This window comes from Heterocephalus glaber, unplaced genomic scaffold (assembly GCF_053883595.1).
Source record: "Heterocephalus glaber isolate CG9 unplaced genomic scaffold, H.glaber_assembly_v1.0 deba00001442, whole genome shotgun sequence".
In the NCBI taxonomy this organism is placed as follows: Eukaryota; Metazoa; Chordata; class Mammalia; order Rodentia; family Bathyergidae; genus Heterocephalus; species Heterocephalus glaber.
The window spans coordinates 35,819,964-35,846,929 of NW_028258296.1; the positions used below are offsets into that span (position 1 = coordinate 35,819,964).

The 26,966-nt window shown below is 37.4% G+C and overlaps 1 protein-coding gene across 5 annotated transcripts in view; it reads left to right on the forward strand.

Annotated features, from left to right (window-relative positions):
- Cdc14a (cell division cycle 14A) overlaps nt 1-23,282 on the forward strand; it is a 207,385-nt gene extending 184,103 nt beyond the window's left edge. For 3 of the 5 annotated variants that reach the window (XM_087213194.1, XM_087213193.1, XM_004869131.4), the window contains one exon: nt 21,168-23,282. In XM_087213194.1, coding sequence (XP_087069320.1) covers nt 21,168-21,197 — 30 coding nt within the window. In that variant the 3' untranslated portion in view covers nt 21,198-23,282. Of the gene's footprint in view, nt 1-14,044; nt 14,125-21,167 lie in introns of all 5 variants that reach the window. The other 2 variants (XM_087213192.1, XM_021247837.2) reach the window with 1 other exon arrangement.
- Nucleotides 23,283-26,966: the final 3,684 nt, after the last annotated feature.

Below are 26,966 nucleotides of genomic sequence, written 5' to 3' on the forward strand. Positions count from 1 at the left end.
TGTCAGGCCCTTGATTGTTCTACCTCTTCCAGAAACTTAACCCAGAGTTAAGTGGTAATGAGGCTGTTTATAAGATAGGTTTATAGGTAAATACTTGGGATACGAGGGGAGGAGCACGCAGAATATCAAGAAAATGATAAAAGTTAACTCTGTCTTCTAGAGACAGGTCAGAAGGTCTCCAAACACATCTTACTAATTAGATCTTTATTTAAACTACCAGGCTTCCTTTTTAATGATCAGCAGTCTCTGTTAAAGTCCATTTGCCCCACCCCCTGCTATAAGTTTAATATTTTGTTTCCCCTAAGCAGTATGGAGATCTATAGGAATATAAGTTGTAATTTGAGAGGAAGAAGGACAAGTAGAAGGAAAAGTAGATTCCATATATCAGGGAAACATGAAGCACAGTAGACACGATGATCACATTTGAGCAGGAGCAAAACCAAGTCCTGGGGAGGGAGGTTCTGGCCTGACGCCTTTCACACCTGCGATTCTGTGACCATTTCCTCAGCATCATCCAGACAGAGGCTGCTTTCTGCAGAGAAAATAATGAGGGAGGGGGAAAAGCTGGTGGATATACTGCTTGTGGCCCACTCGTCAAAACAGTAACCCGTGGTAAAAGTGAGCTGTTGGGACTCCCTGTCCTTAGGGTGTGTGTATGTGTGTACGCATCCGTGCATTGGACTCTTTATTACTCCCATCCCTATCTGGTCTCTTTTCAAAAAAATTTTTCCCCTCTACCCACACACAGACCTTTCCCTAAGAGTTGTAGCACATGTAATTTTCCCCATCTCATTTGATTCCCAATGCTTTCTTCCATTATTTTAGGTTTCTTTGTAGATTAGGGTGCTGGGTTACTGTGAGCCCACTCACTCCTTAATCTGATTCTAATCTAAGTATGTAAATTGAGTAGACATGTACCATAAAAACTTCAATCTCTGTAGCTGAGGATTAGATGTAAAAGGATAATATATTTAAATTTTTCATAACTGTTTACTAATCATGTACTTCACACCAGGAATTGAGCTCAGTCAATACTGTCATACTGATTGTGGATCAGCCTCTCTTTTAGATCAGAATGCAGATCTTTACATTCTCAGATATATCTCAGTATATCTCTCTATATAATTATAGATAATTATATACATTTCTTGCAAATTTCATAGCTAAAGCCTCTGTATCATCCGCAGTTGTAGTCCAATGTCAGAAGCATTGGGCCTCCACCAGGAGTCAACATTCTACCTTTTCAGGCTCTGTTTTCCTCATCGTTGGTGGTAGTGTGGGGGCGTGCTTTAGACAAATAACGGCAACCTCCGGTGATGTTTATATAACTTAGTGTTGATCTTATCCTGTACTTTGTTACTTCTTTTCACCTTTCCTCCTCCACATCCTTCTTTTGGCTGTAAAAGGGTGTTTTTCTAATAATTGAATCTAAAGTAGTAGCAGTCTGTGTGGGCAGTTGCTGTTACACCCTGCTTCTCCCTCCTAAATCTGTCATCTTATTGTAAAGAAAAGCATTTATAAACACAACTGCTAGGGCTGGGGATTTAGCTCAGTGGTTTCACTGCCTGCTGTACAAGTGCAAGGACCCTATTTTGATCCCCTGTACTAAAACAAAAAAACGAACACAACTGCTAGCATAGAAAAATTTTCCCTTCAAAGTAGGGAGATGCAGGTCTCTATGGCAGTGGTCTCTCCTTTATCCTTGCGGGGAATCTCCTGGAATGGGGAAACTCCAAGTCCTACCCCTGCTGTCTTGCCGTTAGTGAGGCCAATGAACCTGGCAGTTCCCACTCTGTGGAATACAGTAGGAGGTTGTGGGTTGTTTTTATTTATGGTCCACTGCAGCTTTTCTAATTGTTGTGGGATTGGTGTCCAATAAAGTTGGCCTTCTTTCAGTGATGCTAAACTTGGGAGAACCTTGATCACTCAAAAAAAAAAAAAAGTTCTACAATCCTTAGGGAGGAAAATGAAGTCTGCAAGGTAATATCCTCCCAGTACCTTTAAGAAAGACCCAGAAACTCCTGGGGAAGAGGGTGACGGGTGTTTAGAGGGAGTCTAATATTTTAAAAGCTACAATTAGTATCTCTTTTGAAAGCTGCAATTGCTCTCTCACTTTTTGCAGCAGTTCAGCCCCCAGAAAAATGTAAAAATGATTTCCTTGTTCTGTCATTAAATGCTTCCACACAGAAAACAGGAATAAATGTTAAGGAATCCTTGTGGTTGTGACAAAATACTAAGAAACAGTCAGATTTTATTTTTATTAGTTTGGCCTCTTGCGCTAGTGTTGCTGTCTCCACTGCCCAGTGCAATGCACAAGATTTCATTTTTGTCAACCCACTTACTGTAAAAAGTTAGTTTCACTCCCTGACAGAGGAATTTTCAAATGCTTAAGAAATGAGGGACATGTAATTAGGGCGTGGGTGGGGTGGAAGTATTTTATTAAATTGAAATTACTTATCTTGAATACTTGCCACGTTATATTTTTATGATACTTATCATGGAGTTGCTATTCATCTCTGCTGTCCTTACCTGACCCCCAAGGCTGGGTAGGTTCCCCCATGAGCTTCTCTGTATCCCACCTTGGTTTAATTGTAATACTTTTCTCACTCTGAATTTTCATTGTCCACTAGACTGAGCTCTGTGAGAACAGAGAAGGTATCTCTGTTTTCCAAAGTTCTCAGCTTTGTGCTTGGCATAGAGGGCGCATCCAGAAGTTATTTTTTGGTTGGATAAAAGGAGGAATGAATGTTTAAATGTGATAAGAATGATTCATTTTTGTTTTAAAGATAAAAATCTTAAGGGTATGAGAGATTAGATATTTTGTACATAATTGTACTGAAAATATGCAAAAGATTTATAATTAGAACCTAGGCTAGTTTGACTCAAAAAGGTAATCAAAAATTCTTTTGATTACATGGTGTCATGTATGAACTGTTATAGGTGATAAGAGAGGGCCATGTATTGGTTGTCTCATTTTGTCAAGAACAGTCAGGGAAGGCTGTGAAGAAAGGGTAGTGTTTTAGTTGGGTTTTGTGAGGTGAAAAGGACCCTGCCAGGGATCTAGGGATAAAAGTGGAAGGGAAAGCAGGGCCATTTTATGTAGTAGGAAGAGCAAAAGCAGAGATACAGCCTTAGTACTGTAGTTAAGCCCTTAGGTTCTGAAGACAGGCAGGCCTACATTCAAATTCCACCTTAGCCACTTCCTTTTGGGAAGAAAATTGGTGATTTATCTAGCCTCTTTGACCCTGAGTAGAATGGAAATCATAATAATGAGAGGCAGAACTACATTGTGTGTGTGTATTACACTGTCGTGCCTACATTGATGTCCTGAAGCTTAACCAATTTTGTGGGACTTAAGGAATATAAATACTTATTTTTTGTAGATTTTATGTAAATACATGACCATGTGCTTGAAAGAGGTTGTTGACCTGTGGAGTACTGACTCCAATGTGGTAATGATAGTGATAATAACATCTATGTAATCGGATGCTTACAATATTTCATTGAGGTAAGTCATGTGAAGCATTTTGCAGTGTTTATTGATAGCACTCACTAGCTGTTAGCTGCTACTGTTCTAAGAGCAGAGTAGTCCAGTGTAGCTAAAGCTGGGAGTTACATGAAGATGAGTCTGGAAAGTTAAGCTGAAGCCCAAATGGAATGTGCACTGGGAACCCTGGGAGTCTGGGAAGCAGGAGTGACTTGGCAGGTCTGATGTGTGGAAGATGACTGGGAATCGTGTGGTGAAGCTCTGGGTGGAATGCCCTTCAGCTCTCTCTGTTGTCCTCACTTTCTGCCTGGGCAGGTGTCTATACAGAGATGCTATTCTTATTTAATGATTATTCTGGGTTTCAGCACACATCGTAGTATTGATACTAGTAAATAATTGTATGCAGTATGATAAAAATGACAAATGTTTAAAGTGTTAAAAACATTACAGTAAAAGACATGTTGCTGTTAATTCTTCACAAAATACCCCCCCCCTTACTTTGAACACACTTATCCTGTCATTCTTGTCATATTTGGAAACAGTTCTAGAAGTCTTCTTTCTTAGTTGCAGTGTCAGTGATGCCTTGATGTCTTGAATCGACTTAACATGCTTACCTTTCTTCCATGGTCACTTTGACTTTGGGGAAGAGCCAGAAGTTGCACCATGCCATATCTGGTGAATAAGGTGGATGAGGACGTACTGTAATACTTTTTACAAGTCCCTATTTTCATTGGATGGCACCTGGCAGCAGCATTCACTGTATTTTTTATCACACTCATGGAAAAGGGTTTCCAGAACTGCTTCAGAAAGTAGCAAGAGTGATAGGATGAGTCTGTCTAAAGGGAAGTGGAGTGTTTTGAAGGGTAGTGATGGCAATGTGTCTTTGTTGTAGTAACTTAACAAATTTTAAACATTCATTCTTTGATCACACCTTGTGTATAGTCAGTAGTGCCAGGATATTTTTATTATAAATTTTAAATGATATTTTGATAAATGAAAACTACCTAAAGAAAAATTATGGTCCTTCATAGGTACCTTTTTATAAAATCTGAGCATAGGGGTTTCGAAACAATGTACTTTCTTATAGAAAATAGTCAGTTTGGTTACCAGCAATTTTTGTCACTTCTATTTTGTGGGTTATACTTTTGTGATTTAAAAAAATTATTAAATAGCCTCCATTAGGTTTTGTCATTCTTGCTTGTATCTTAACTTTTGAACATTTCTGGGAATATTCTCATGGTAAAGGCTGTCGGTTATGTCAGTGATGCCACTATTTCTTGAAGCATTCCCATTCCTCTCTATTACGCTGTTTCCTCATCCCCTTTGTGTGTGCTTGCACCTTTGATAATTTTCCTAATTCAGTCTCTTTCCACCTTTAATTCACACTGCAGAGTAGGGCTGGCAAACTTTTGTTAAGGTGGAGATGGTAAATATTTTGGCTTTTGTCCTAATTATTCATCCCAGTGCCTAAATGAATGGTGTGATAATCCATTGCCACATAATACTGATTTTGGTGTTTTATTCACCTATTCAGAAATGATCAGTGATAACAGTACTAGAAAGAAATCCTAAATTTCTCTGTAGAACTTTCAGGCCCTTCATATCGTGTTCTCTAGTGTATCTACGCACATGCACTTACTGTCTCCAAACACTGTCCCCTTGTCCTTGTCCCACGCTATGTTCTCACCTGCTCCTGGGTTGGAAGCCCCCTGCCCTTTTAAAAAATTTGTTCTCATCTTTAAAGACATTTATGATCTTCTCTCTCCTCTGCGAAGCTCTTCTTGATAAACTGAAGCCACCCAGTGTTTCCCTTTTTAACTTCTGTTTCTATCTATGGTGAATACTTAGTATTTCATTTTGATTCATGTATAGTGTTGCCGTTACATACATGAACATCAGAATTTATTATGTATTGTTCATATATGCCACATTGTCTCCAGATTATAAACTTACTCTGTGTAGACATTTCATAAAGTCATGTCATAGTTTCTAACACATTACCAGACGCAAAAAGGAATAAAAAATTAAAATACTCATTTGACTTGAAGTTGAAAGGAAAATTGAAGTTAAGTAGTCTGTATTCCTTACTTTTCCTTCACATTCTTAGACCACGGTCAAATCTGGCTTAAATGTAGTCCTCTGCTCTTGTGCTGGTGGCTATTCTAATACTTAGCCCTTTCTGGGTGTGAAGACTGTGCATCAGTTCTCCCTCCCAGGTGTGACCAGTGTAAGAATAACTTTGCTGGCCCATGAATAGGTTGAGTTCTTCTATATTCTAATACCAAGCAGTATATAGATATATTTTAGGGAATTACTAGTACTTAAAGTACGGCTTGGAATAAAATAAAAATACTGGATTCCAGCTTTGTAAAATACCCAGTTTGGTGAAAATCACTGAGTGAGGAGGACGTGCAATAAAGCATGCTTCATTCTTGCTTTGGGATAATGTGAGTGGTGACAGTGATAAACTACTTATTGAGTATTTGAACATCCATTCCAGGGCTGGGGATTTAGCTCAGTGTTTCTGTCGCCTGCCCCGCAAGCTCAAGGACCCGAGTTCAATCCCTGGTACAAAAAAAAAAAAAGAGTTAACCTCACTGAACATCCATTCCAATAAAATGCCTCTACTTTCCCATGGTATGTAATAGCTTCTCCCGATTTAAACCTTATGCCTTTTCCCTCTGCTATTCTGTTTTAAATATACTGTCATCCCATTCTGATTTTAAATGTGATATTTATTAATATTATTTATTCTTTGTGCATAGATTTCTAAAATAATTATTTATCAAAAATAAAATTTTTAAATTCAGTAAAATATGAAATTAATTTGTGAATTAATAATTTAATGTTTAATTCAGCATTAAATACATTTCATAGTAAAGATTAATGCTAACTTTCTAACCTTCTGTTGTATAATTAAGTAGCTGTGAATTTTCATCTCTCCTCTTGACATTGCCTTAGATTTGATGCAGTTTTTCAGCTCAAGGATACTAATAATAAGAACAAGACCTCAGTCTCAGTAATGAACCTCATCTTTGGTGTTCATTCAGCATTGGTATCTTTTGTTCCCTTCTTGAGAAGACTTGAGATTTTTACTTGACAAAGCATAAAATTGTTTTTTTTTTCAGATGATGGTTTTACATTTGCATATAAGGCATTTATATACATGCAGTGTTTGCAAGTATACTCAACGGTAATTTAAATTTCCAGTTTAGCAATTAACATTAATTTTTTTGTATAAAGCCTATCAGCTGCTTTTATTCTCTTCATTTGAAAGGGCTTTTGAAACACAAAACTTGCTTTAAGTGGCAAGGTCAATCAGAAATATGTAACGGGCAAGAATCAATTTTTATTCTCAAATGCATCAGAATTGTCTTCGTTATTCAAATTTATTTTATGTATTTTTTTTCCACTAAGTTTATTGGTACATTTTAGGCATACAATACTGTTACATTCATCATTGGGAACTTGTACCCTTACATGATATATCTTGTTCCTATTTTTTCCCCATTCCCCTGCCCTTCCTTCAACCCCTACACCTCTCCCTATTTACAGAGACTTTGTTTCCATTTTTTGTTTTTCTTACATTTTTTCCTTTCCCTTCTTTCCTTTCCCCTACCACTCCCACTTCCCCTTTCCTTTTAGACCTTTTCTTTCTATTTCACATTATCAGTTATACATTTTGATTCTTATAGATCAACAGAACAATCTTATTTTAGTCTCGCTTTCAGTAATAAAAGGAAATCCTTTGTAGTGGAGCAAGGTAAGACAAAAATGTACACATCATTTTTGCCTACCAGATTAAAAGCTCCACACAGATATCTCCTGGTTTAATTCACACACCTTCAATCCTTTGGTCCTTCAGTGTTTATATTTGCACTACTGCAAGAATCCACTAAAAATACCCATTTCCTAATGTAAGCCTTTGTTTAAACATCTTGTGGAATTGTAGAATAAAGCCTATTACTATGATATTTTTGTTTTTTCTTGAAATTCTGTAGTTTCACCATAACATATCTACATATGGATTCATTATAATTTACCCTGTTTGACCTCAGCATGTGCTTTCAGCTTTATGACTGCTGGTTTTTTCTTTTATGGAAAATTCTCAGCCTTTCTTTTTGGTTATAACTTTATCTTTTTGGTTATTCTGTCTTTCCTCCTACCTTTCCTTTTGCAGTACCTCCTTAAGCCTATGTTGGAGCCTCTATCCTCAATATTCCTTATTTTCTCTCTCTCTTTTTTTTTATTAAATTCTTTTATTGGTACATTGTAGGTATACAACACAATTACATTTCTCATTGGGAATTGTACCTTTACATAATGCATCTTGGTTCTTACTTTTTCCCCATTCCTAGCCCTCCCTTCACGCCCTCCACCCTTCCCTATTTACAAAGACTTTATTTCCATTTTTTCCATTTCTCATCGTTTTTCCTTTCCCTTCTTTCCTTTCCCCTGCGCCTCCCACTACCCCTACCCCTTTGGACCTTTTCTTCCTATTTTACATTATCGATTATTCATTCTAATCATTGGTACATTTTAGGTATACAATATAATGACATTCATCATTGGAAATTTTCACCTTTACATAGTCTCTCTTGGTTCTTATTTTTCACCCTTGCCCAGCCCTCCCTTCAACCCCTCCAGTCCTCCCTATTTACAAAGATTTTGTTCCTATTTTTCCATTTTCTCATATTAATCCCATTCCCTTCTATCCTTTTCCCTAGCCCTCCCACTTCCTTCCCCTTTGCCCCTTTTCTTCCTATTTCACGTTACCTATTACACATTTAGTCCTTATTTACACTTTCCGTTTCTCACACCAGAGAAACTATTCGGTATTTATTCATGTGTGTCCTATTTATTTCACTTAAGAGTATCGCCTCAATGTGCATCCACTTAGCTATAAATGTCTCTAATTTCTCATTTTTTATGGCTGAGTAGTACTCCATTTTATTAAAAAACCACATTTTCTTTATCCAGTCTCCAGTTGATGGGGATTTGGGCTGTTTCCAAGTTTTAGCTATTACAAACTGTGCTGCTATGAACATGGGCACACATATATCACTGTGGTATGATTCTTTTAATTCTTTGGGGAAGATCCCCAGCAGTGGAATAGCTGGGTCAAATGGGACTTCCAGTCCTAGTTCTTTGAGGTATCTCCATACTGATTTCCACATTGGTTGCACCAGTCTACACTCTCACCAGCAGTGGAGCAGGGTTCCTCTTTCCCCACAGCCCCGCCAGCATTTGTTATTGGTTGATTTCATGATAGCAGCCATTCTTTCTGGAGTGAAGTGGAATCTCAGTGTTGTTTTCATTTGCATCTCTCGAATGACCAGTGATGTTGAACATTTTTTCATGTATTTATTTGCTATTTCTACTTCTTTGTCTGAGAAATGTCTGTTCATTTCAGATGCCCATTTTCAGATTGGGTCTTTAAATTTGGGAGGTCTGATCTTTTTAAGTTCTTTATAGATTCGAGATAGTAGACCTTTGTCTGAGGAAGAGCAGGTGAAGATGTTTTCCCACATTGTGTGCTGTCTCTTCACACTGCTGGTGGTTTCTCTTGCTGTGCAGAAGCTTTTTAATAAGAAGAGATCCCATTTGTTGATTGTTTGTGCTAGTTCACGGGCAACTGAGGTTTTGTTCATAAAATCTTTTCCTACACCGATGTCTTCAAGGGTTCTACCTAACTTCTGTTCCAACTGGTTCAGAGTTTCTATTTTAACATTTAGATCTTTAATCCATTTTGATTTTAGTTTAGTGCATGGTGAGAGATACAGGTCTAGTTTTAATCTTTGGCAAGTTGAAGCCCATTTTGTCCAGCACCATTTATTAAAGAGGCTATCTTTCCTCCAGTGAGGGTATTTGGCTCCTTTATCCAAGATGAGATGGCTGAGTGTGTCTGGCGTTGTTTCTGCATCTTCTAATCTGTTCCACTGGTCCTCAAGTCTGTTTCTTTGCCAGTATCATGCTGTTTTTATCACAGTAGCTTTGTAGTAGAGTTGCAGGTTGGGGATTGTGATACCCCCTGCCATGTCTCTGTTACCTAGAATTGCTTTTGCTATTCTGGGTCTCTTCTTGCTCCAAATGAATTTTTGGATTGTTTTCTCGAGGTCTACGAAGTATGCTGCTGGGATCTCAATTGGAATTGCATTAAATCTATATAGCAGTTTTGGAAGTATGGCCATTTTCACTATAGTAATAGTTCCTACCCAGGAGCAGGGGATGTCTGTCCATTTTCTGATATCATCTTCAATCTCTTTTTTCAGAGTGCCATAGTTTTCAGAGAAGAGGTCTTTGATTTCTTTCATTAGGATGATTCCTAGGTATTTCAGATTTTTGGATGCTATTGTGAAAGGAATTATTTGCCCTATTTCTCTCTCAGTGAGTCTGTCATTGGTGGAGAGGAAAGCTATTGATTTTTGTGTGTTGACCTTGTAACCAGCTACTTGACTGAATTTGGTTACTAAGTCTAGAAGACTTTTGGTGGAGTTCTTGGGGTCTTCTATATAGAGTATCATGTCATCTGCAAATAATGACAATTTGACTTCTTCATTTCCTATCTTTATTCCTTTTATTTCTTTCTCTTGTCTAATTGCCATGGCTAATGTTTCCAGAACTATATTGAACAAGAGTGGTGATAGTGGCCATCCTTGTCTTGTTCCTGATTTTAGTGTGAAGGATTTCAGTTTTTGACCATTTAGTATGATATTGGCTGTTGGTTTTTCATAGATAGCTTCTATCAGTTTGAGGTAGAGACCATCTATTCCAATTTTTTGTAGGGTTTTTATCATAAATGCATGTTGGATTTTGTCAAATGCTTTTTCTGCATCTATGGAGATAATCATATGGTTTTTGTCCTTGGCTCTATTGATATAGTGTATTACATTAATTGATTTTCGTATATTGAACCATCCCTGCATCCCTGGGATGAATTCCACTTGATCAGGGTGTATGATCTTCTTGATGATCTTCTGCATTCTGTTTGCCATTATCTTATTAAGGATTTTTGCATCTATGTTCATTAGTGAGATTGGCCTATAGTTCTCCTTTTCGGTTGGGTCTTTCTCTGCTTCGGGGATCAAAGTGATGGTTGCTTCCAGGAATGAATTTGGGAGTATTGCTTCCCTTTCAATTTCATTGAAGAGTTTAAACAGTAGTGGCAGCAGTTCCTCTCTAAATGTCTTGTAGAATTCAGCAGTGAAGCCATCAGGGCCCGGGCTTTTCTTAGTTGATAAGTTTTTAATTACATTTTCAATTTCATTGGTTGTTATTGGGTTGTTCATAATTTTTAGGTCTTCTTTGTTCAACTTTGGTAATTCATATGTATCTAGGACTCTGTCCATTTCTTCTGTGTTTTCCATCTTATTGGCATATAGATTCTGGAAGTAGGTATTGATGATCCTGTGGATTTCTGCTGGGTCTGTTGTAATTTAACCCTTTTCATTCCTAATTGCATGGATTTGGGCCTTTTCTTTCCTTTTTCTGACAAGGTTGGCTAAAGGTTTGTCAATTTTGTTGATTCTTTCAAAGAACCAACTCTTGGCTTCATTGATATTTTGTATCATTCTCTTAGTCTCCATTGCATTGATTTCTCCTCTGATCTATATAATTTCCTCCTTTGTATGAGGTTTGGGGTTGTCCTGTTCTTCTTTTTCTAGAAGCTTGAGGTTCAGCAGGAGGTTGTTTAATTGGGCTCGTTCTGTTTCCTTAATACGCATATTCACTGCTGTGAATTTCCCTCGTAAGACTGCTTTCATTGTGTCCCATAGATTCCGATATGTTGTATTGTCATTGTCATTTAATTGAAGGAACTGTCTGATTTCTTCTTTAATTTCCTCTGTGACCCATTGGTTATTCAGAAGTGTGTTGTTCAATTTCCACGTGTTTATGAAATTTTTTGTTTCTTTTGCTTTGGCTCTCCAATTTTATCGCACTATGGTCTGATAATATACAGGGATAACTTCAGTTCCTTTGCACTTACTTAAACATGTTCTATGTGTGAATATGTGGTCTATTTTTGAGAATGACTCATGTGCAGCTGAGAAGAATGTATTCTGATTTTGTGGGGTGGAAGACTCTGTAAACATCTGTTAAGTTCATTTGTTCAAGAGTTCGATTGAGTTCTAGTATTTCATTACTTATTTTTAGTCTAGTTGATCTATCTATTTGTGACAGTGGGGTGTTGAGGTCCTCCACTACAATTGTATTAGTGCATATATGACTTTTCATGTCCGTTAGTATTTGTTTTATATAGTTGGGCGCACTAGTGTTTGGTGCATAGATATTTATGATTGTCATCTCTTCCTCTTGGATTGTTCCCTTTACAAGGATGTAGTGTCCTTCTTCATCTCTCTTAATCAGTGTTGGTTTGAAATCTACTTGATCTGCAAAGAGGATAGCTACTCCTGCTTTGTTTCGGGTTCCTGTTGCATGGAGTATTCTTTTCCACCCTTTAACTTTCAGCCTATGAGTTTCCTTTTGAATTAAGTGTGTTTCTTGTATGCAGCATATTGTTGGATTTTGCTTCTTGACCCATTCTGCCAGTCTATTTCTTTTGACTGATGAATTGAGACCATTAATGTTGATGGTTATAACTGAAACGTATTGACTTGTCATTGCCATGACTTTTTCTTTTTGTTGGGTTCTCCCCCTTTACATTTAATTTCTTGTCATGCCAGATGGGTTCATTCTGCTTTGCTTCCTGGGGTTGTGATCCTCAATGTCTGTTCCTAGGCTATTGTGTAAAATTCTTTGGAGTGCTGGTTTGGTATTCACGAAGTTCCTAAGGTGCTCTTTGTCATGAAAGTATCTTATTTCTCCATCCATTTTGAAAGATAGTTTTGCAGGGTACACCAATCTGGGTTGGAGGCTGTTTTCTTTTAGGGCTTGGAATATGTCACTCCAAGCTCTTCTTGCCTTGATGGTTTGTGTTGAGATGTCTGCTGTGATTCTGATGGGCTTTCCTTTGTATGTGATTTGTTTCTTTTCTCTGACTGCTTGTAGAACTTTGTTCTTCTGTTGAGTTTCTGGAATCTTAACAATTATATGCCTATGTGTAGATTTTTTTTGATCAAGACTATTTGGAGTCCTATATGCCTCACTTATCTGTATGTCAAGCTCTTTTCCCCTGCTTGGGAAGTTTTCTGCCATTGTTTCTGTGAAGAGATTTTTTATGTCATCTGCAGTCTCTCCTGTTTCCTCATTGAGCCCAATCAGTCTTATGTTATTCTTCTTTGCATCATCTAGCAGCTGCTGGATTGATTTCTCATATTCCCTTATAATTTTGAAGCAATTTTTCTTTTCCTGGTCACTAATTGCAATCTTATCTTCTGTATCTGAAATTCTGTCCTCACACTGGCTCATTCTGCTGTGTAGACTTTCCATGGAGTTTTTCATGTCCTGGAAATTTATTTGCATCTATTTTATGGATTCCATTTGTTTCTTATGTTGGGATTCCATCATGTTCCTGAGCTCCTCTCTAGATTTATTAGTCATGTCTTGCACTAGGGGCACAATTTCTCCTGTTACCTGAGAAAGTATTTCTGATTTCCTTTTTTCCAGATCCCCTTTTGTTGCCAGTTCAGTGGGTCCAGGTGGTTGAGTATCAGAGTGTTCCATCTCATTTCCCTTTGGGGTTGCTGTAGGTGATCTGGAAGTCTGGTTTTGAGACTTCTTTACGTGTTTTCTCATTTCGACTGGGGCGGAGGGCTGTTAGTGCCTGCATGGATTACCTCCTCTGAGCTGGGTGAGGTGGGACAGTGGCCAGGAGCAGCTGTAGGGATGGTGGCCCAAAAGCCCTTTCCTGTGGGCTGGGAGCAGCGGGAGGGATGGTGGCCAGGAAGCCCCTACCTCTGGGCCAGGAGCAGTGGGACAGGAGGTGGCTCAAAAGCCCTTTCCTCTGGGCTGGGAGCAGCGGGAGGGATGGTGACCGGGAAGCCCCTACCTCTGGGCTGGGAGCAGCGGGACTCAGTACCTTGGTCTGGTGGTCTGGTGTCCTCTGCATCTTTGTATTGTGGAACCAGGTGGTTGCCTGTCTGCAGCGGGGTGATTCGGTGTCTTCTGCCTAACTCGGGACCTCAGTAGGGCGTGGGCAGACCTGCCTGTCTGCAGCGGGCTGATTCAGCGTGTTCCATGCGACTCCTTATTTTCTCTCTTATAGTTTTAAATTTCTGAACTCTGGCTGTATTTTGTTTTTGTGGGTTTTTTTTTTTTTGATCCTGGGGGTCGAACTCAGGATGTTGAGCTTTCGAGGCAGGTGCCAGAACCACTTTAGTGAGCTAAATCCCTGGCCCCCTGGGAGTATTTTGATTAAATACCTTCTGTTGCTTTCCAGTTCACTAATTATCTTTAACATGTCCATTTTAGAGTGTGTATTTCCAATGCATTTTCCTTTTGATTTCAGTGGTTGTGTCTTTTCCAGCATTTCTAGTTCATTACTTATGATAGCCATTTATTCTAATTTTGACTTGCCTGTTTTTGTGTCATTATTTCTTTTTTTTAAATGGGCATTTTGGTAAGTCATTTTGATGATGTTTTGTTTTTGCATTTCAGTCTGTGAGAATTTGTCACCTGGTTGCAAGCTTTATCAGTTCTCTTAGTGTTCATTTTCTTCGTGCTATGGAATTTTACTGGTAGGTTCATACTGGATGGGAATTTTTTGTTTCTCTACTCTGTTTTCCCCTCATCTGCTTGCTTTCTTTTTAAAGAGCTTATCTTAATTTTGGTTAACACATAATAATTACACATATTCGTGGAGTTCAGTGTGATGTTTTTTTGTCTATATGATTGTGTAGTAATCAAAGCGGCTTAACTATTTCATCCTTCACCGTAGGTATTTCTCATCTCTCATTGGCTCTCCCTGGTCCCTGGTTCTTTCTGTGTAGAAACAGGTCTTACTGACCCAGGCTCCTATCCATTGGCTCCAGGCTTGCTTTTCAGGCAGGGATGCAGCAGTGGCATGGCTTCTGTCAGCCTCCTTGCACAAGGGCAGAGCCTAATTTCAGGATGGGGGCTTTTTTTTTTTTTGGTACCAGGGATCGGGGATTGAACTCAGGACCTTGCACTTGTGAGGCAGGTGCAGTGTCACTGAGCCAAATCCCCAGCCCAGGATGGGGGCTTTTGGCCTGAATATCTACAGGAATGAAATATCTGGCCACCTCTGCTGGTTTCCGGCTTGGTAGTTGGTGGCCTGTCACTGAGTTGTGGTTTATTTCTGGGTTACAAAAGTGTTGATCTTGTTTTTGAGTTTTGTTGTGCCTTTTCTTTCTTCCTCATCTTTTAAAAGTATTTAATTTATACAGAGGGGGTAGTTTGAAGCATAACTTGCAGTTCCATCTTGACGTAAGAATAGGTTCAGGCCCTGCAGTTTGTCATTCAGGGCCTCTCGGAGTCTTCTTAACTGGCTTTTGAAGTTCATTTCCCTTTAATCCTGAGTATGAACCTTCTGTAGCTGCTAGGAAGTTTCTTATGTCTTTGAATATGAGCTGCTCCTCCTGCCTTTGTTACTTACTTACATGCTGTGTTCCCAACACAATCTACCTTCCACCTTTCCTTTGCCTCTCAAACTCCTTCCCATTCGGAGTTGGCTAATGTTCTACCCCCATCTCTCCAAAGCTTGCCTTGACCTCGCCTGACTCTTGCAGTCGTGACATTTTCTGAAGTCAGCCTGTTTGTGTTGGTCATTTGTCATCATGCCTCTCTTGGATTGAGAGACACCTGTCTTGCAGAGGTAGGCCTCAGATCCCTAAAGAATCACCTCCCTTCCCAACTCTGCTCTGTGACCTCTTTCTGACCCCTGCATTTCTCCCCCAGCCTTCTCCTTTACTTCTTTCCTTCTGTAGCCTGCTTAGGTATTTCTGCTTCTTTTCACCAACATTGTAAGTCCATTTGAACATTCTGTAGTCACTTCATTACTAGCCTCTAAAATTAGAGCAATTCAGCCATTTCTTTTGTTCACTCCTTGTCTCTTTTTGCTAAGCATTGTTGGAGAAAATCCTATAACTTTGCCAATTGGCTCCATTTCAGATGTTTTTCTAATTTACTTGGCCCATCAGTGCTCATAATTAGTTTACTTATCCCTTTTTGGCCCCCTTTCACTTCCCCACACTGGCTATTCCCAAATTCTTTTCTTCATCAGTACAACCTCTCCTGACCAGTTGACCTTGTCTTGAGATCTGCTGAGAACAGAATTTATCAGAAGCATTTCCTTCAGCTATCCTCTTCTCTATTTCTAAGGTTTTCTGCATCTGACTCATCCTTTTTTCTTTCCCTTTTAAATCAAAGAAACCCTAATATTTCCAAATGATAGTTTCATTTACCTGCACTGTTCTTTTCAAACTATCTCAGGTAGTTGCCTCATCCACTTCTTTCCTCTCCCATCTCTTCCGTCTTTCCCCCTCCACCCACCTCCTGGTCTCTTCAACTTTGAATATATTCATCCACACTGGGAGGGCTAGTGGAGGATGGGGAGGACTCCTTCCTTAGTCCTGTCTTCTCGCGCTTTCTTCTTCCTGGCCATCCTTGGGGAAGAGAAGCTTACACTGCCGCCCCCTCATCAGCCTAGTGCTTTGTTTTGTAACTGGAACACCTCCAAGTCTCTCTGAGTTACCACTGGCTTTTTAAAGGCCATATCTAATGGTCTCTGGTTAGTCCTCATTCTTCTTACTCTTTCCATAGTATTTGAAAATACTATTTTTCCTGTAATTTTTTTCCCCTCTGGTTCTGGGAATATTATTTTCCCCTGTTCCTTCCCATCCCCCTTAGATCATTATCTCTGTCTCCCTGTGCCTGGCACTAAGTAGTTTCCACCAAGGCATTGACCTTGGCTTTCATCTCTCATCTCTTTCAGGAGATTTCCTGAGCAGTGAATACATTCCCAATGTCCTATGGGTTTATTACCTAAGATGCAGAGAATGCATACTTCTTCAGCTGCCTCCTCCTCTTTGGCTTCTTGGCACAACAATTCCCTTTTTCTTTCCCTGTTTGGAATCATCTTTCACACTACTTCTGCCTTTCTGCCACATCTGGTCACAGAGTCCCATCAGTCCTCTCTCTGAAATGCCTGCTTTTTTGGAATGTTTCTGTATTCTTCCTTTGTTGCCATAATTGAGGTCTCTATGAACTATTGTGTAGCCCTTTACATTTTCACCCTGTCTTAATTTCTCCTGTATTGCTGTTGCTGTTAAATTTCTGAGACATATAGTGATCAGATTTTTCTCATATTTGCCGTTAATGGTTCCACTCTGCCTAGAGGATCAAGTCTAGCTCTTTTGGATTGCCATTTGTGGTCATCCCCATGAGACCGTGTTCCTCTCTATCTGTCTCCCCTCCAAGAGCTCTACATGGTGTCTTCTCTGTCAATCTGCATGAGTGCCACAACTTGCTTTGAGCCAAACATGCAATTCACTCTGCTTAGTTTTGTATTCCCTGTTCTGGCCTAATGGTTATTTAATGAATCATTTATGACCCATCCATGTCGAATGCCTTTTGCTTCTTTACTCTCATAGAGCTTTGTTTATACTTATATCACTCTTTATATTATGGTCAACTGTATGAGATTCTCTCTCTCCTCTACTGGCTTTTAAGATTTTCAGAAACATCTTTGTTTCCTTAGGTTACAGTATAAGAAATGCTAATATTTAGTGAACTAAAAGTTTGGTAATATATCCCTGTTTATGAATTTTAAGCTAAGATTCTTAGGAGCCCAGATGTCATTGTTAGCACATGAAACAATAATAAAAAGAAAACCCACCTTTCAGCTTTCATTTTAACATATTGTAATCTGGAAGTTGTCTTTTTTTTTCTAGAAATTTGGCTTTACTAAAATAAGAGAAAATAAATTTAAATTGAACTTGCATCTATATAATTTTGATGTTTGGATGAACTGAAAACACTCATGTAATGGTTGGCTGAGTCAAGCTGCGTGTCAACAATCTGTCATCTAACAATTGAGTTCCTTGTGATTGTTGAAAAGCATATATTAAATTTCCCAGAAAAAGATTCTATTAAAAACCATGTAGGAAGGTAAAAAAATATTTTACATAGCATTTTAATTAACTAAAATTGGGTTGCTAAATCTTGGGGTCCCTAAAATGCATAGAGAACACTACAGAAAAATGTGCATACCCTTTTCAAAGCCTATTTTCTCACAAATGTTCACCTGTTGGTGTTAATTATATATCTATATATATACATAGATATGGGTATATATAGATAGATATTTAGCAGAGGGAAGTACTTTTAGAACCACATTTGTAGAAGTATCTACTTATGTGTACATTTTGCATGTTAATTCTTAGGCAACACAGAAAATCTGGAAACTATTGCAAACTATTGCAAAGGCATGAAGAGACCCAAGAGAATACAAGACAGTTATAGATAAATTTTCCCCAGTGTTGTGTTTTGTTCATTAAAACTTTAAACACTGGAGTTATATATAAAATCCTATATTACCAAACATGCATTTTTCTCTTTAATTATCTATCACATTAAAACAAACAATTTTTAAATGCTTTTTGCCTCCGTAGGGATAATTAGTAGGATATTTTGTTTGTTTTAAGGGACTTGGGAAAATGAGGAAATGTAGCAAAGAAAAAGTCAGTGTGGCAAAAGTCCATGAAGATTTTGGCACCGGATTTTGACCTTGTAGGAAACTGCCTTTCCAGGCTCTTCAGTTCTTTTATTCTAGTTATTTGAACATTAAAACATTGCCTCATTCATTTGCTGCCAAGGATCTGAATCTTTCATTATTCTTTACAATTTGCTGCTTTTGATAGCCAATTTATAGTTTTATTTATTAACCATCTGTACAGTACAGTATTTATGTCAATAATTAGTAGACATTTTTCTCTCATGATTAGGTAACTGGGCTGTTTAAAAAAGAAGCACCTCCAGAATAGCTAAATTTTTAAAGTTAATACCTACATGTGCCAAACAGATTAGTAGTGAATTTTCAGAACAGAACAAGTTGTCTTGATCTCCTTACCTAACACTTAGTTTTATGTCAAATCTCACTGCTTTCAGGAACAAGATTTCTTGATGGAAGCTTATATTTTGGCTTCAAAAATTTTGAGGCTGCAGTGTAAAGCAATGTTATTCTTATTTTCCAGGTTAAATTTTGCGGCACTGTTATTTTTATATTATTCATGCTGCACGAATATCATATATTCATAGTAAACTTGATCTAGTTTTATAATCCTGTTGAACTTACTGGCCAAATAAACTTGAATATATTATTTGAGAAATTAAAATCATTTGGTTACATAAATAAGTGCTAAATTACAAAATAATATTTACACCTCAGGTCTCACTTCTTTCACAACTATTTCTCTTGTCGTTGCCTTTTTTTTTTTTGATAGTAGCAACAAAAACATTGGCCAGGCAAAATTAAAACGTTCATTAATCAGAATACTTAACCATGTGTGTTCTTCTACAGAAAATTTATTTTTAAATTTAGAATATTTCTGAAAATTCTTTTGGATTCAGTCTGGATGAAAAGAATTTTAAAATGTATTATTTCCTTTAGTGTAACACATATTGAATTTGGGGATAATTTAATATTTGTTTGGTCACACAGAATCATACCCTGCCTAGGACAGTATATGCCCTATGTTTTTGTAATGGTGAGAGAGAATGCTGGATTGAATACGTGGCGATCACAAGACAAATGCTAGAAGTTGTCGTGAGGCACTAGACTAAAGTGGCCATGGGTTCGTACTTTAGAGCCATACTGCTGGAGTTCAGTCTTATGTGACCTTGGGCAAACTACTTCATTGCTTTGTTCCTTAGTTTCTTCATCTATGAAATGGGTTGTCTGGAGCATTTAATGAGTGAGTATGTATCAGTTGTTTAGAATTGTGTCTGGCATACAGAAAATACACAATAAACGTCTGTATCGGAATAGTTGACACGCCAAGTGATATATCTAATTTATTAAGAACTCCAGATAGTTTTACTTTTAACCTATTTTAATAAATAAATGAACTGTAACAATGATAGCATTTTTCAAAAGCAAAATATATTTGCATTTCTATTATGACAATATAAAATACTTGGGACCAGAGGTGTTACGGATTTTAGATTGTTTTGGAAAATACATTCCTATATATTTAGGTCTCTTGGGGATGAGACCTAAGTCTAAATATGAAATTCATTTGTTTCATGTACTCTTTATCCACATAGCCTGGAAATGATTTCATGCCGTGTTTTTAGTGTGCTCGTGTGTTGACTGTAACATCATGTAAAGTCAGGTGTGGAAGTTTCCACTTGTGGCATCATGCTGGCACTCAGAAAGTTTTGGATTTTGAAGTTTTGAAGGTTTTCAGATTGGGAATTTTGGATTAGAGATGCCCAACCTGTAATTTTATGATACACTGATACTTGGAAAACACTTTATCTAGTCAGCAGTCCCCTTCGTGATTGCCAAAGCAGCTTGAAGTTATGCTTTGTTATGATGTGCATTAGATCAAACCAGAAACTAAGTTGGCTCATATGTCTGTCACTCTGTGCTGAGATTTCAAGTAGGGGCACCGCTGTTTGTCCTTGATGTTTTCTTAGCGTGGCTGAGTCCAAATGACCCAGAAGAGAGCCCTTCACATAGCCCCATGATGTAAGCATGCACTGCTTGAAATCTAAATGTTCCTGTCATCCTACACTGTTGCTCCTCCAGAGGAAATGCCTTGAAATCTTAGGATTTTAAATTGAGTAGATCTGTTAGAGTAACTTCCTTAGTCTATTTTCATTATGATTTTTATTTTGGATTGAGGAAAAAAGGAACTTAATTTGTCAAAAAAACCCACACTGAACTCAGAATAATTTGCTAAACCCTTTCTTTTACTGGGTACTGTGATTCCTAAAGATTGACTTATGTTCTTTCTTTGTAATCACTGTTTGCTACTCAAAAAATAACTATTTGGCACAAACTTTTTCTAGCTCTCTTTATCTTTTCCTGGTTTATATCTATTATCCATGCATTCTGATTGCATATCCTGTTCATTTTCCTTTTATAAAGTCAGTCTCTAATGTGACACGGGAGGACTTCTATTGTTACTTGAATGTTTCCTACTGCTTGTTAAGTTATGACTGCAAGACTCTTTGGCATCAATGCCTTTCGGTTATAAGATCAGATTTCTAAGATGGCAGTGCTTTGTATTCCCTTAATGGGAAGTATTTGGAAGATATTTATTAAATACAGACATTCTTAAGGAAATTATTTAAATGTCTGCTAGTTATTATAAGCATTAACATGCCATTGATATGTATTAAAGAAAAAAGTGTATATCTTTTCAAAGTTCATTCTAATTACCTTAAAATAGTTACAAATATCATTTAATATTTTTGAATAAAAATCAATATTATTTCCCAAAAGCTTAAGAATCTAGTTTAGGTAACTCTTCATCTTCAATTAATACTTAATTTTAATTACCACTAATAAATTAGCAAACCTTTTAAAATATAAAAGTTTTCTTGCAATTTATGTAATTGAATATCTCATTCTAACTTAGCAAATGCTTTATGTCCCCCATTTTTAAAATTCTCTTTTGCTTAGTTGATTTCATTTCTCTTTTGTATAATAGTCCCAAACTGCCTTGTGGTGAAGGAGGAAACTACATGATTTGCTTTGCTAGTAGTTTTCCATGTGATAGAATTTAACCTCAGTTTGTCTCTCCCTGCACAGTCCCTTCAGTCTGAATATGTTCATTACTAAGGCCTTGTCGTTCCGGCGAACGCTGTTCCATTCTCAGACACCTGGATACGCACTGTGGAGGAAAGCACCTGCTTGCTGGAAGGATATCTCTTGCCTTCTCACCTTAAATTAGAGAGAGCACTAAGAGAACACTTTCAAGAGACTTGAAACCAGAAAAGTGGTTAATGACTACTATAAGTGCACTGAAACTATGTTTATGGAGATTTCAACACTTTTTAAGACAGTTTTAATGTTAAATTTGGTATTTTGAAAGGTTATTTTTAATGTATTTCAGTAATATATTTGTTATTGGATTTACATGTACAGTGTTACATTATGTATGTATTGTGAACTTTTAAAGACTATTTTGATAAATTTATAAATATATAAAATTATGTAAAAACTAGACTATATTTTGATTTAGGCTTTTCTGCTGTTTGCTACCAAAAATTTGTATTTTAAACATGTTTAGTTTTAGTATGGTTTTTTGTCTACAATGAATAAATAATTCCTCCTTATTAAAAAAGGGGAGAAAGTTTTAAAAAGTGATTTTCCTGCTTCCTGCTGAATACAGCAGGTCAGTGCATTCTTTGGAGAACGTCTAACTTAAAGAGTTCATGCAAGTTTCTATTCACCACAAGTAGAATAGAATGTGTTTGATATGGCAAAATCCTTCCCCTTTGCTTTTGTTCTTGAGCCATTTAAATGAGCTTTGCATCCTTGGAGGCTGAAAAAATTTACCAATCAGATTTCACTGGATGTTTCTCCTGAGAGTGTGGTTTTTCTCTATGAAATAACAGAACATTCCAAATGCTTGTATTTCTTTTCTCCTTTCAAAAAGTGCTTTTTAAAAAAATGCCTTAAACAATTTATTTTGCTTATTTTCGGTCTTGTACTTGTGCAGAAGAGAGTTGCATACTTTAAAATCCAGGTCTCAAGTCTCCAAGAGCTCTGTCGCTAACTATACAATAACAGCTTCAGTGACCAAAAAGCACTTCAGAAGACTTTCTAATTCAACTTGAACGTTCTGTTTTTGGTACGAAGTGGTTGTCTTCACTGGTTTTAAATCAATGAAGGAAAAACTGGAAAACATGCTGCTAAGTAGTTCTCTAAATGAAGGAGTTACAGTATTTTTGAGCAGATTACGCTCCACCCCAGCACACACACTGGTTTATCTGGAACCTAATATGAAAATGAAGGGACCCCCTAAAGGATACTCATCCCCCTTTCACATAAGCATAATTTATATCCAGGCTTCATTTCTGTGAGGAAGAGTCAGGCAGCTTTAGTTCCTCTCTTCCAGGTTGCAGAAGAATGAACTACTCTGACACTGCAAGTGCTAGTTAAGTGAATTCCTGTCAAGCGCATGACTCCCAACCATTGAGCTATCTACAATGTACTGATTAGGAAGGGTACCTTGAAACTATTATATATGCTTCAGCAAGACTTCTTGTTCATGTTTCACATTTTTGAAAAGGCGTTTGAATGAATGTTTGACTCAGGTTTGTTAACATAACCTTTAATAACTGCAGGACCAAATAACTGCATTCAAAATGGAAAAAAAATGAATTGTATGTTTTAGGAATCAAGGATTAAAATAAGTGGAATTGTATATCTTTTCTAAAGCAGAGAAGTAAAATATTTTATTATGTGTTATTGTGAAAAAAGATTGATTAATTGTGTAGAAAGATGATAGTATTTTTTCAAATTATCATTGCAAAGTAATTCAGATGACATTTGAGAAGTAGGAGAAAGGGAACCATATTGATGTTTTTAGTTCTATGAACACTAATTTGTGTGCAGCTATTAAATGATTATAAAGTTGACTACTATAAATTTTCCATAATTATGTGTGTATATAAGTCATGTATATTCATGTGTATGTCTTTAAATTATTTATACACATGTGCATACATAGACGTATCAAAGGGGGCTGTATATAATATAGAAAGTATATAGTAAAGTAATCCTACCCTGATAATAAAAATTGCTTGACCTGTATTTTGTTATGAATAGTTTATCTTTCAAAAGATATTTTGTTCTATTTTAAAGTATAGAATTCACTGCTAATAAATAATAAAAGTTTTATGCAATTTACTTATTTTACTTTTGACTCAATGTGGTTGATTTCTTTTAAATTTTCAAGATCTTCATTCTAAAGTTTTAGTTTATCTTTGACCCCTTGAATTTCACAAAAATTATTTCATGTCAGGTTCTACTTTTCTTTTTCTTTCTCTAATTTTTCTGTTAATAAAGCACTGATCAGAACCAGTGTTGCAAGCGCTGCTAGGTCACTGATGACTATCGATGACTACTGTGTGACAGTGTTTATCGGTTTCTTTTGAGGCAGAGTGGCCTTTTGTGTTAAAGGAGAAATCGCAGAAATAAATCAGCTGGAACAAACCTCATCTCTGTTGGGTCTGTATCCCGATGTGTCAGCTTGGGAGGAAGAAGCTCCACTACTTAATTATCAGTATTTTGTGTATTAAACTGGATCTTTGGGTTGTGATGTTTCCGAGTTGTTTTTTATTTATTTTTCTTTTTTCAGAAAACAAAGGGAAGGTTGTGGGTGGGAAGGTGGTTTTATTTCTGTAGTTAGGAATCTGCAATTAACTGACCTGCATGAAACAGTTGAGATAGCAAGGTTATCATGGGCCCATAAAGACATTTCTTATGAATCCATAAATCTGTTTAGAAGGGCAGAAAAATCTTTTTTTTTAAAGATTGAATTATTGTGAAAAATAAAGCGAGAAAAGGAAAACAATGACCTAGTTTCATGGTTTGTTATTTTTAGATGCGAAATGATTCCTAAATCTCAAAACACATTTGGAAAGACTATATATAGTCATTTATGATTAAAATACAGCAAAACATGAATTTACCAACTATAAAGCTACATGAATGTATTTGCAAAATTGTTCTCTCTTGTATGCTTTCTCTAGTGACATTTAAACATTAATATGTTCAAAGTTTCTCTGCAGCCCAATTGTTGATGTACGTGCAGAACATACTCTGTAGTGTTTCCTGTCATGTAAGAAGTTCTGCTGTTTCTCAGAGTCATACCGTAAGGCCGATTTAATGATAGGGACAAAAGCCTTGCGCTCCTCTTTGCATTATGCAGCAAAACAAGAATTTGGTCCTGGTGTTTCTTTTCAAAAGATTAATTAGGGATAATTCCTCTTACAATGGGATATAATTTAAATCATAAGATAACACTCCTTCATATTATTCACATATGCATATGGGTGTCAACTATGGCAAATAAAGGAAAGCAGAAAATAATTGTATTAAGTTATTTTGAGCTGAATTGATATGTTAATATATTCTCACCCAGTTCTTCCTCTATGGATTGAATTATAATCATATCAAGGAAAAAAATAGCTTTCCTAGAAAATTTTGAAATTTTTTTTATCAATGCCAAGTAGAAACATATTAAAAGGTGGCTTTCAATGCAAAATATATTTTGGAGGGTCTGGTTTTAAATGGACAAACAAATTAGCTGACACTTTCCCTCTCTATGCCTTGTTTTAACTTTGCACACCACCAAAATGGAGGTGAATCATATTACTACCTCTTCCAACCGGGCCTTTGGTTTGAATCAAGTTGACCAAAACATTTTTGAGAAATTGGACTGCAAGCAAAATATAGGGCATAGTAGGACTGTAACAGCTGCAAATGCTTACATTAAGACTTCAGATCTGGGGGGAATGAGCCATTAAATATGTTTTGTTTATTTATATTATGATACTCTTCCAAAATGATCTGCAGTGACTTCCAAAAACAGCAAGTGTTTTTGTGCCTCAGTGGTAGATCCCTGGCTTAGCATGCATGAGGCCCTGGGTTCAATCTCCAGCACAAAACAAAATGAACTAAAACAAAACAGCAGGTGTACTAATGGTGAGTGAATTGGGGCTTTAAAGACTGAATTTTGAAGCAGTTTATGCTGGGACTTAGAGCTGAAATAAACAGGCCTCTCAGATAACAGGATTCTCGCTGCCTAGTTTGGGAAACTGTATACCAGATACATACTGTTCGTCAATTCCAGGATGCCTCACTGGGATTTATTTTACTCAAAATTTTAAGAAGAAATAAAATAAAAGTGTGCTGATTAATCTCAGTTGTTACCTTAACAACTGGATTGGCAATTGGATCATGGGAACAATGCACTCATCAGTTGTAGTTAAACATGCTGTTAGGAGGTCGTTCCAGTTGGAGGTGGGTCACAGCAGCATGCTGTAGAAGAATGTGTCTTTTGGCTGGCATTCTTCCCCTGTGTTGTGCTTCCTGGTCTCTGTGATGTGAGCAGCTTTGCTCTACCATGCTCTTCTACCATGATGTTTCTGCCTTGGAGCCAGCTGACCATGGACTGAAACCTCTGAAACTGTGAGCCAAATTCAGCTTCTCCTTTCTAACATTGTGGGTGTCAGGTATTTTGTCCCAGCAGTTGGGAAGGTGATTGATACACAAAAGCGAGATTGTCAATCAAGATGCCCCTAAATAATGTGAGGTACATGGAATAAAAATTTCAAAAGACAAAGCCAGAGATCAGAAGACTACCATGAGAATCCATCTATTTGTCATCTATCACATACTTGGCCCTTACTAGAGCCAGTGTAAGTACAACATTTCCCTCTGCTTACTGAGAATTTAAGCTTTGGAAGAAACATGGTCCAGGAACTTGAGATTAAAGGAGCTGCTTCATCTTTGTCTAAAAAAAAAAAAAAGAAAACTCTGAAGGAGAGGAGAGGGAACCATGTCTAAAATCTAGTTTCTAGTAGGCAGATTTTAACACCATTCCAAACATTTTATGAGAGATACCGTATACAAGAGGAACATTCCAGACAGTTTGTCTATTCTTAAAGATATAACCAGTTATCTTTTCATGCAGCTTGACACTGTGGTATGGATCTGCTCTGTGTGACTAGAGGGTTGAATAGGGCTAGATCTTCCTAATTTGAGGAAATTATAATAATTCACATCCTATTTCTCCCTTGGCCACTTTTCACACCAATCTGTTTCACAATCATAGTAGCCACCCCTAGACTTTTCCTACTATTTCTGGTCTAACTAGTACTTCCTTTACTATTTTGAGCATATATCTTCAATGACCAAGGGATAAATGGCCGGGAGCTGCATGTAGCAACACTGCAGCAACAGCTGTGATCAGTGATCAGATACAGCTGTCATCACTCACTGGGGCCAGAATCATGGGGTTCTGAGTCCCATGTTACATAACTCAGGAGCCCCAGGCTGCACCTTCTTTTTCTCTAATACTGCAGCAGAGACTGAATGAGGGACACTGCCTTGTCATGACAAGTGCTGAGCGCAACCTTGAAAATTGACTAAGCTGACAAACAGTTTAGAATAGCTTGATCTATTTTAAAGTCAAATCTGTTGGGAAAATTATCCTTAATTAAGGATATCTGTTTAAGTGACAGGTCGTTAGGATTGTTAAGGTAAACCAAAAGAGAAAAAGTTCACCTCTCTGGTCTGGAGGAGGGTAAAAGTTAATTGTCTAGGGAATCTTAGAGAGACAGGAAAACCCTGTGTGTCTGTGGATCCCAGGACCACTCCTCGTTCTTGATTCTCTAGAAATACAGGACTCAGCATAGGGCTGCATGCACAGCTAAGATGTATTACAGTGAAAGAATACAAAGCAGAATCAGCAAAGGGAAGAGGCATATAGAATGATCTTAGAATGGCATGATCTTCCTTTGAGTCCTCTCCCAGGAGAGCCACACAGGACCCCTTAATCCCTGAGTTGTGACCACATGTGTGAAGCGTGGTCTA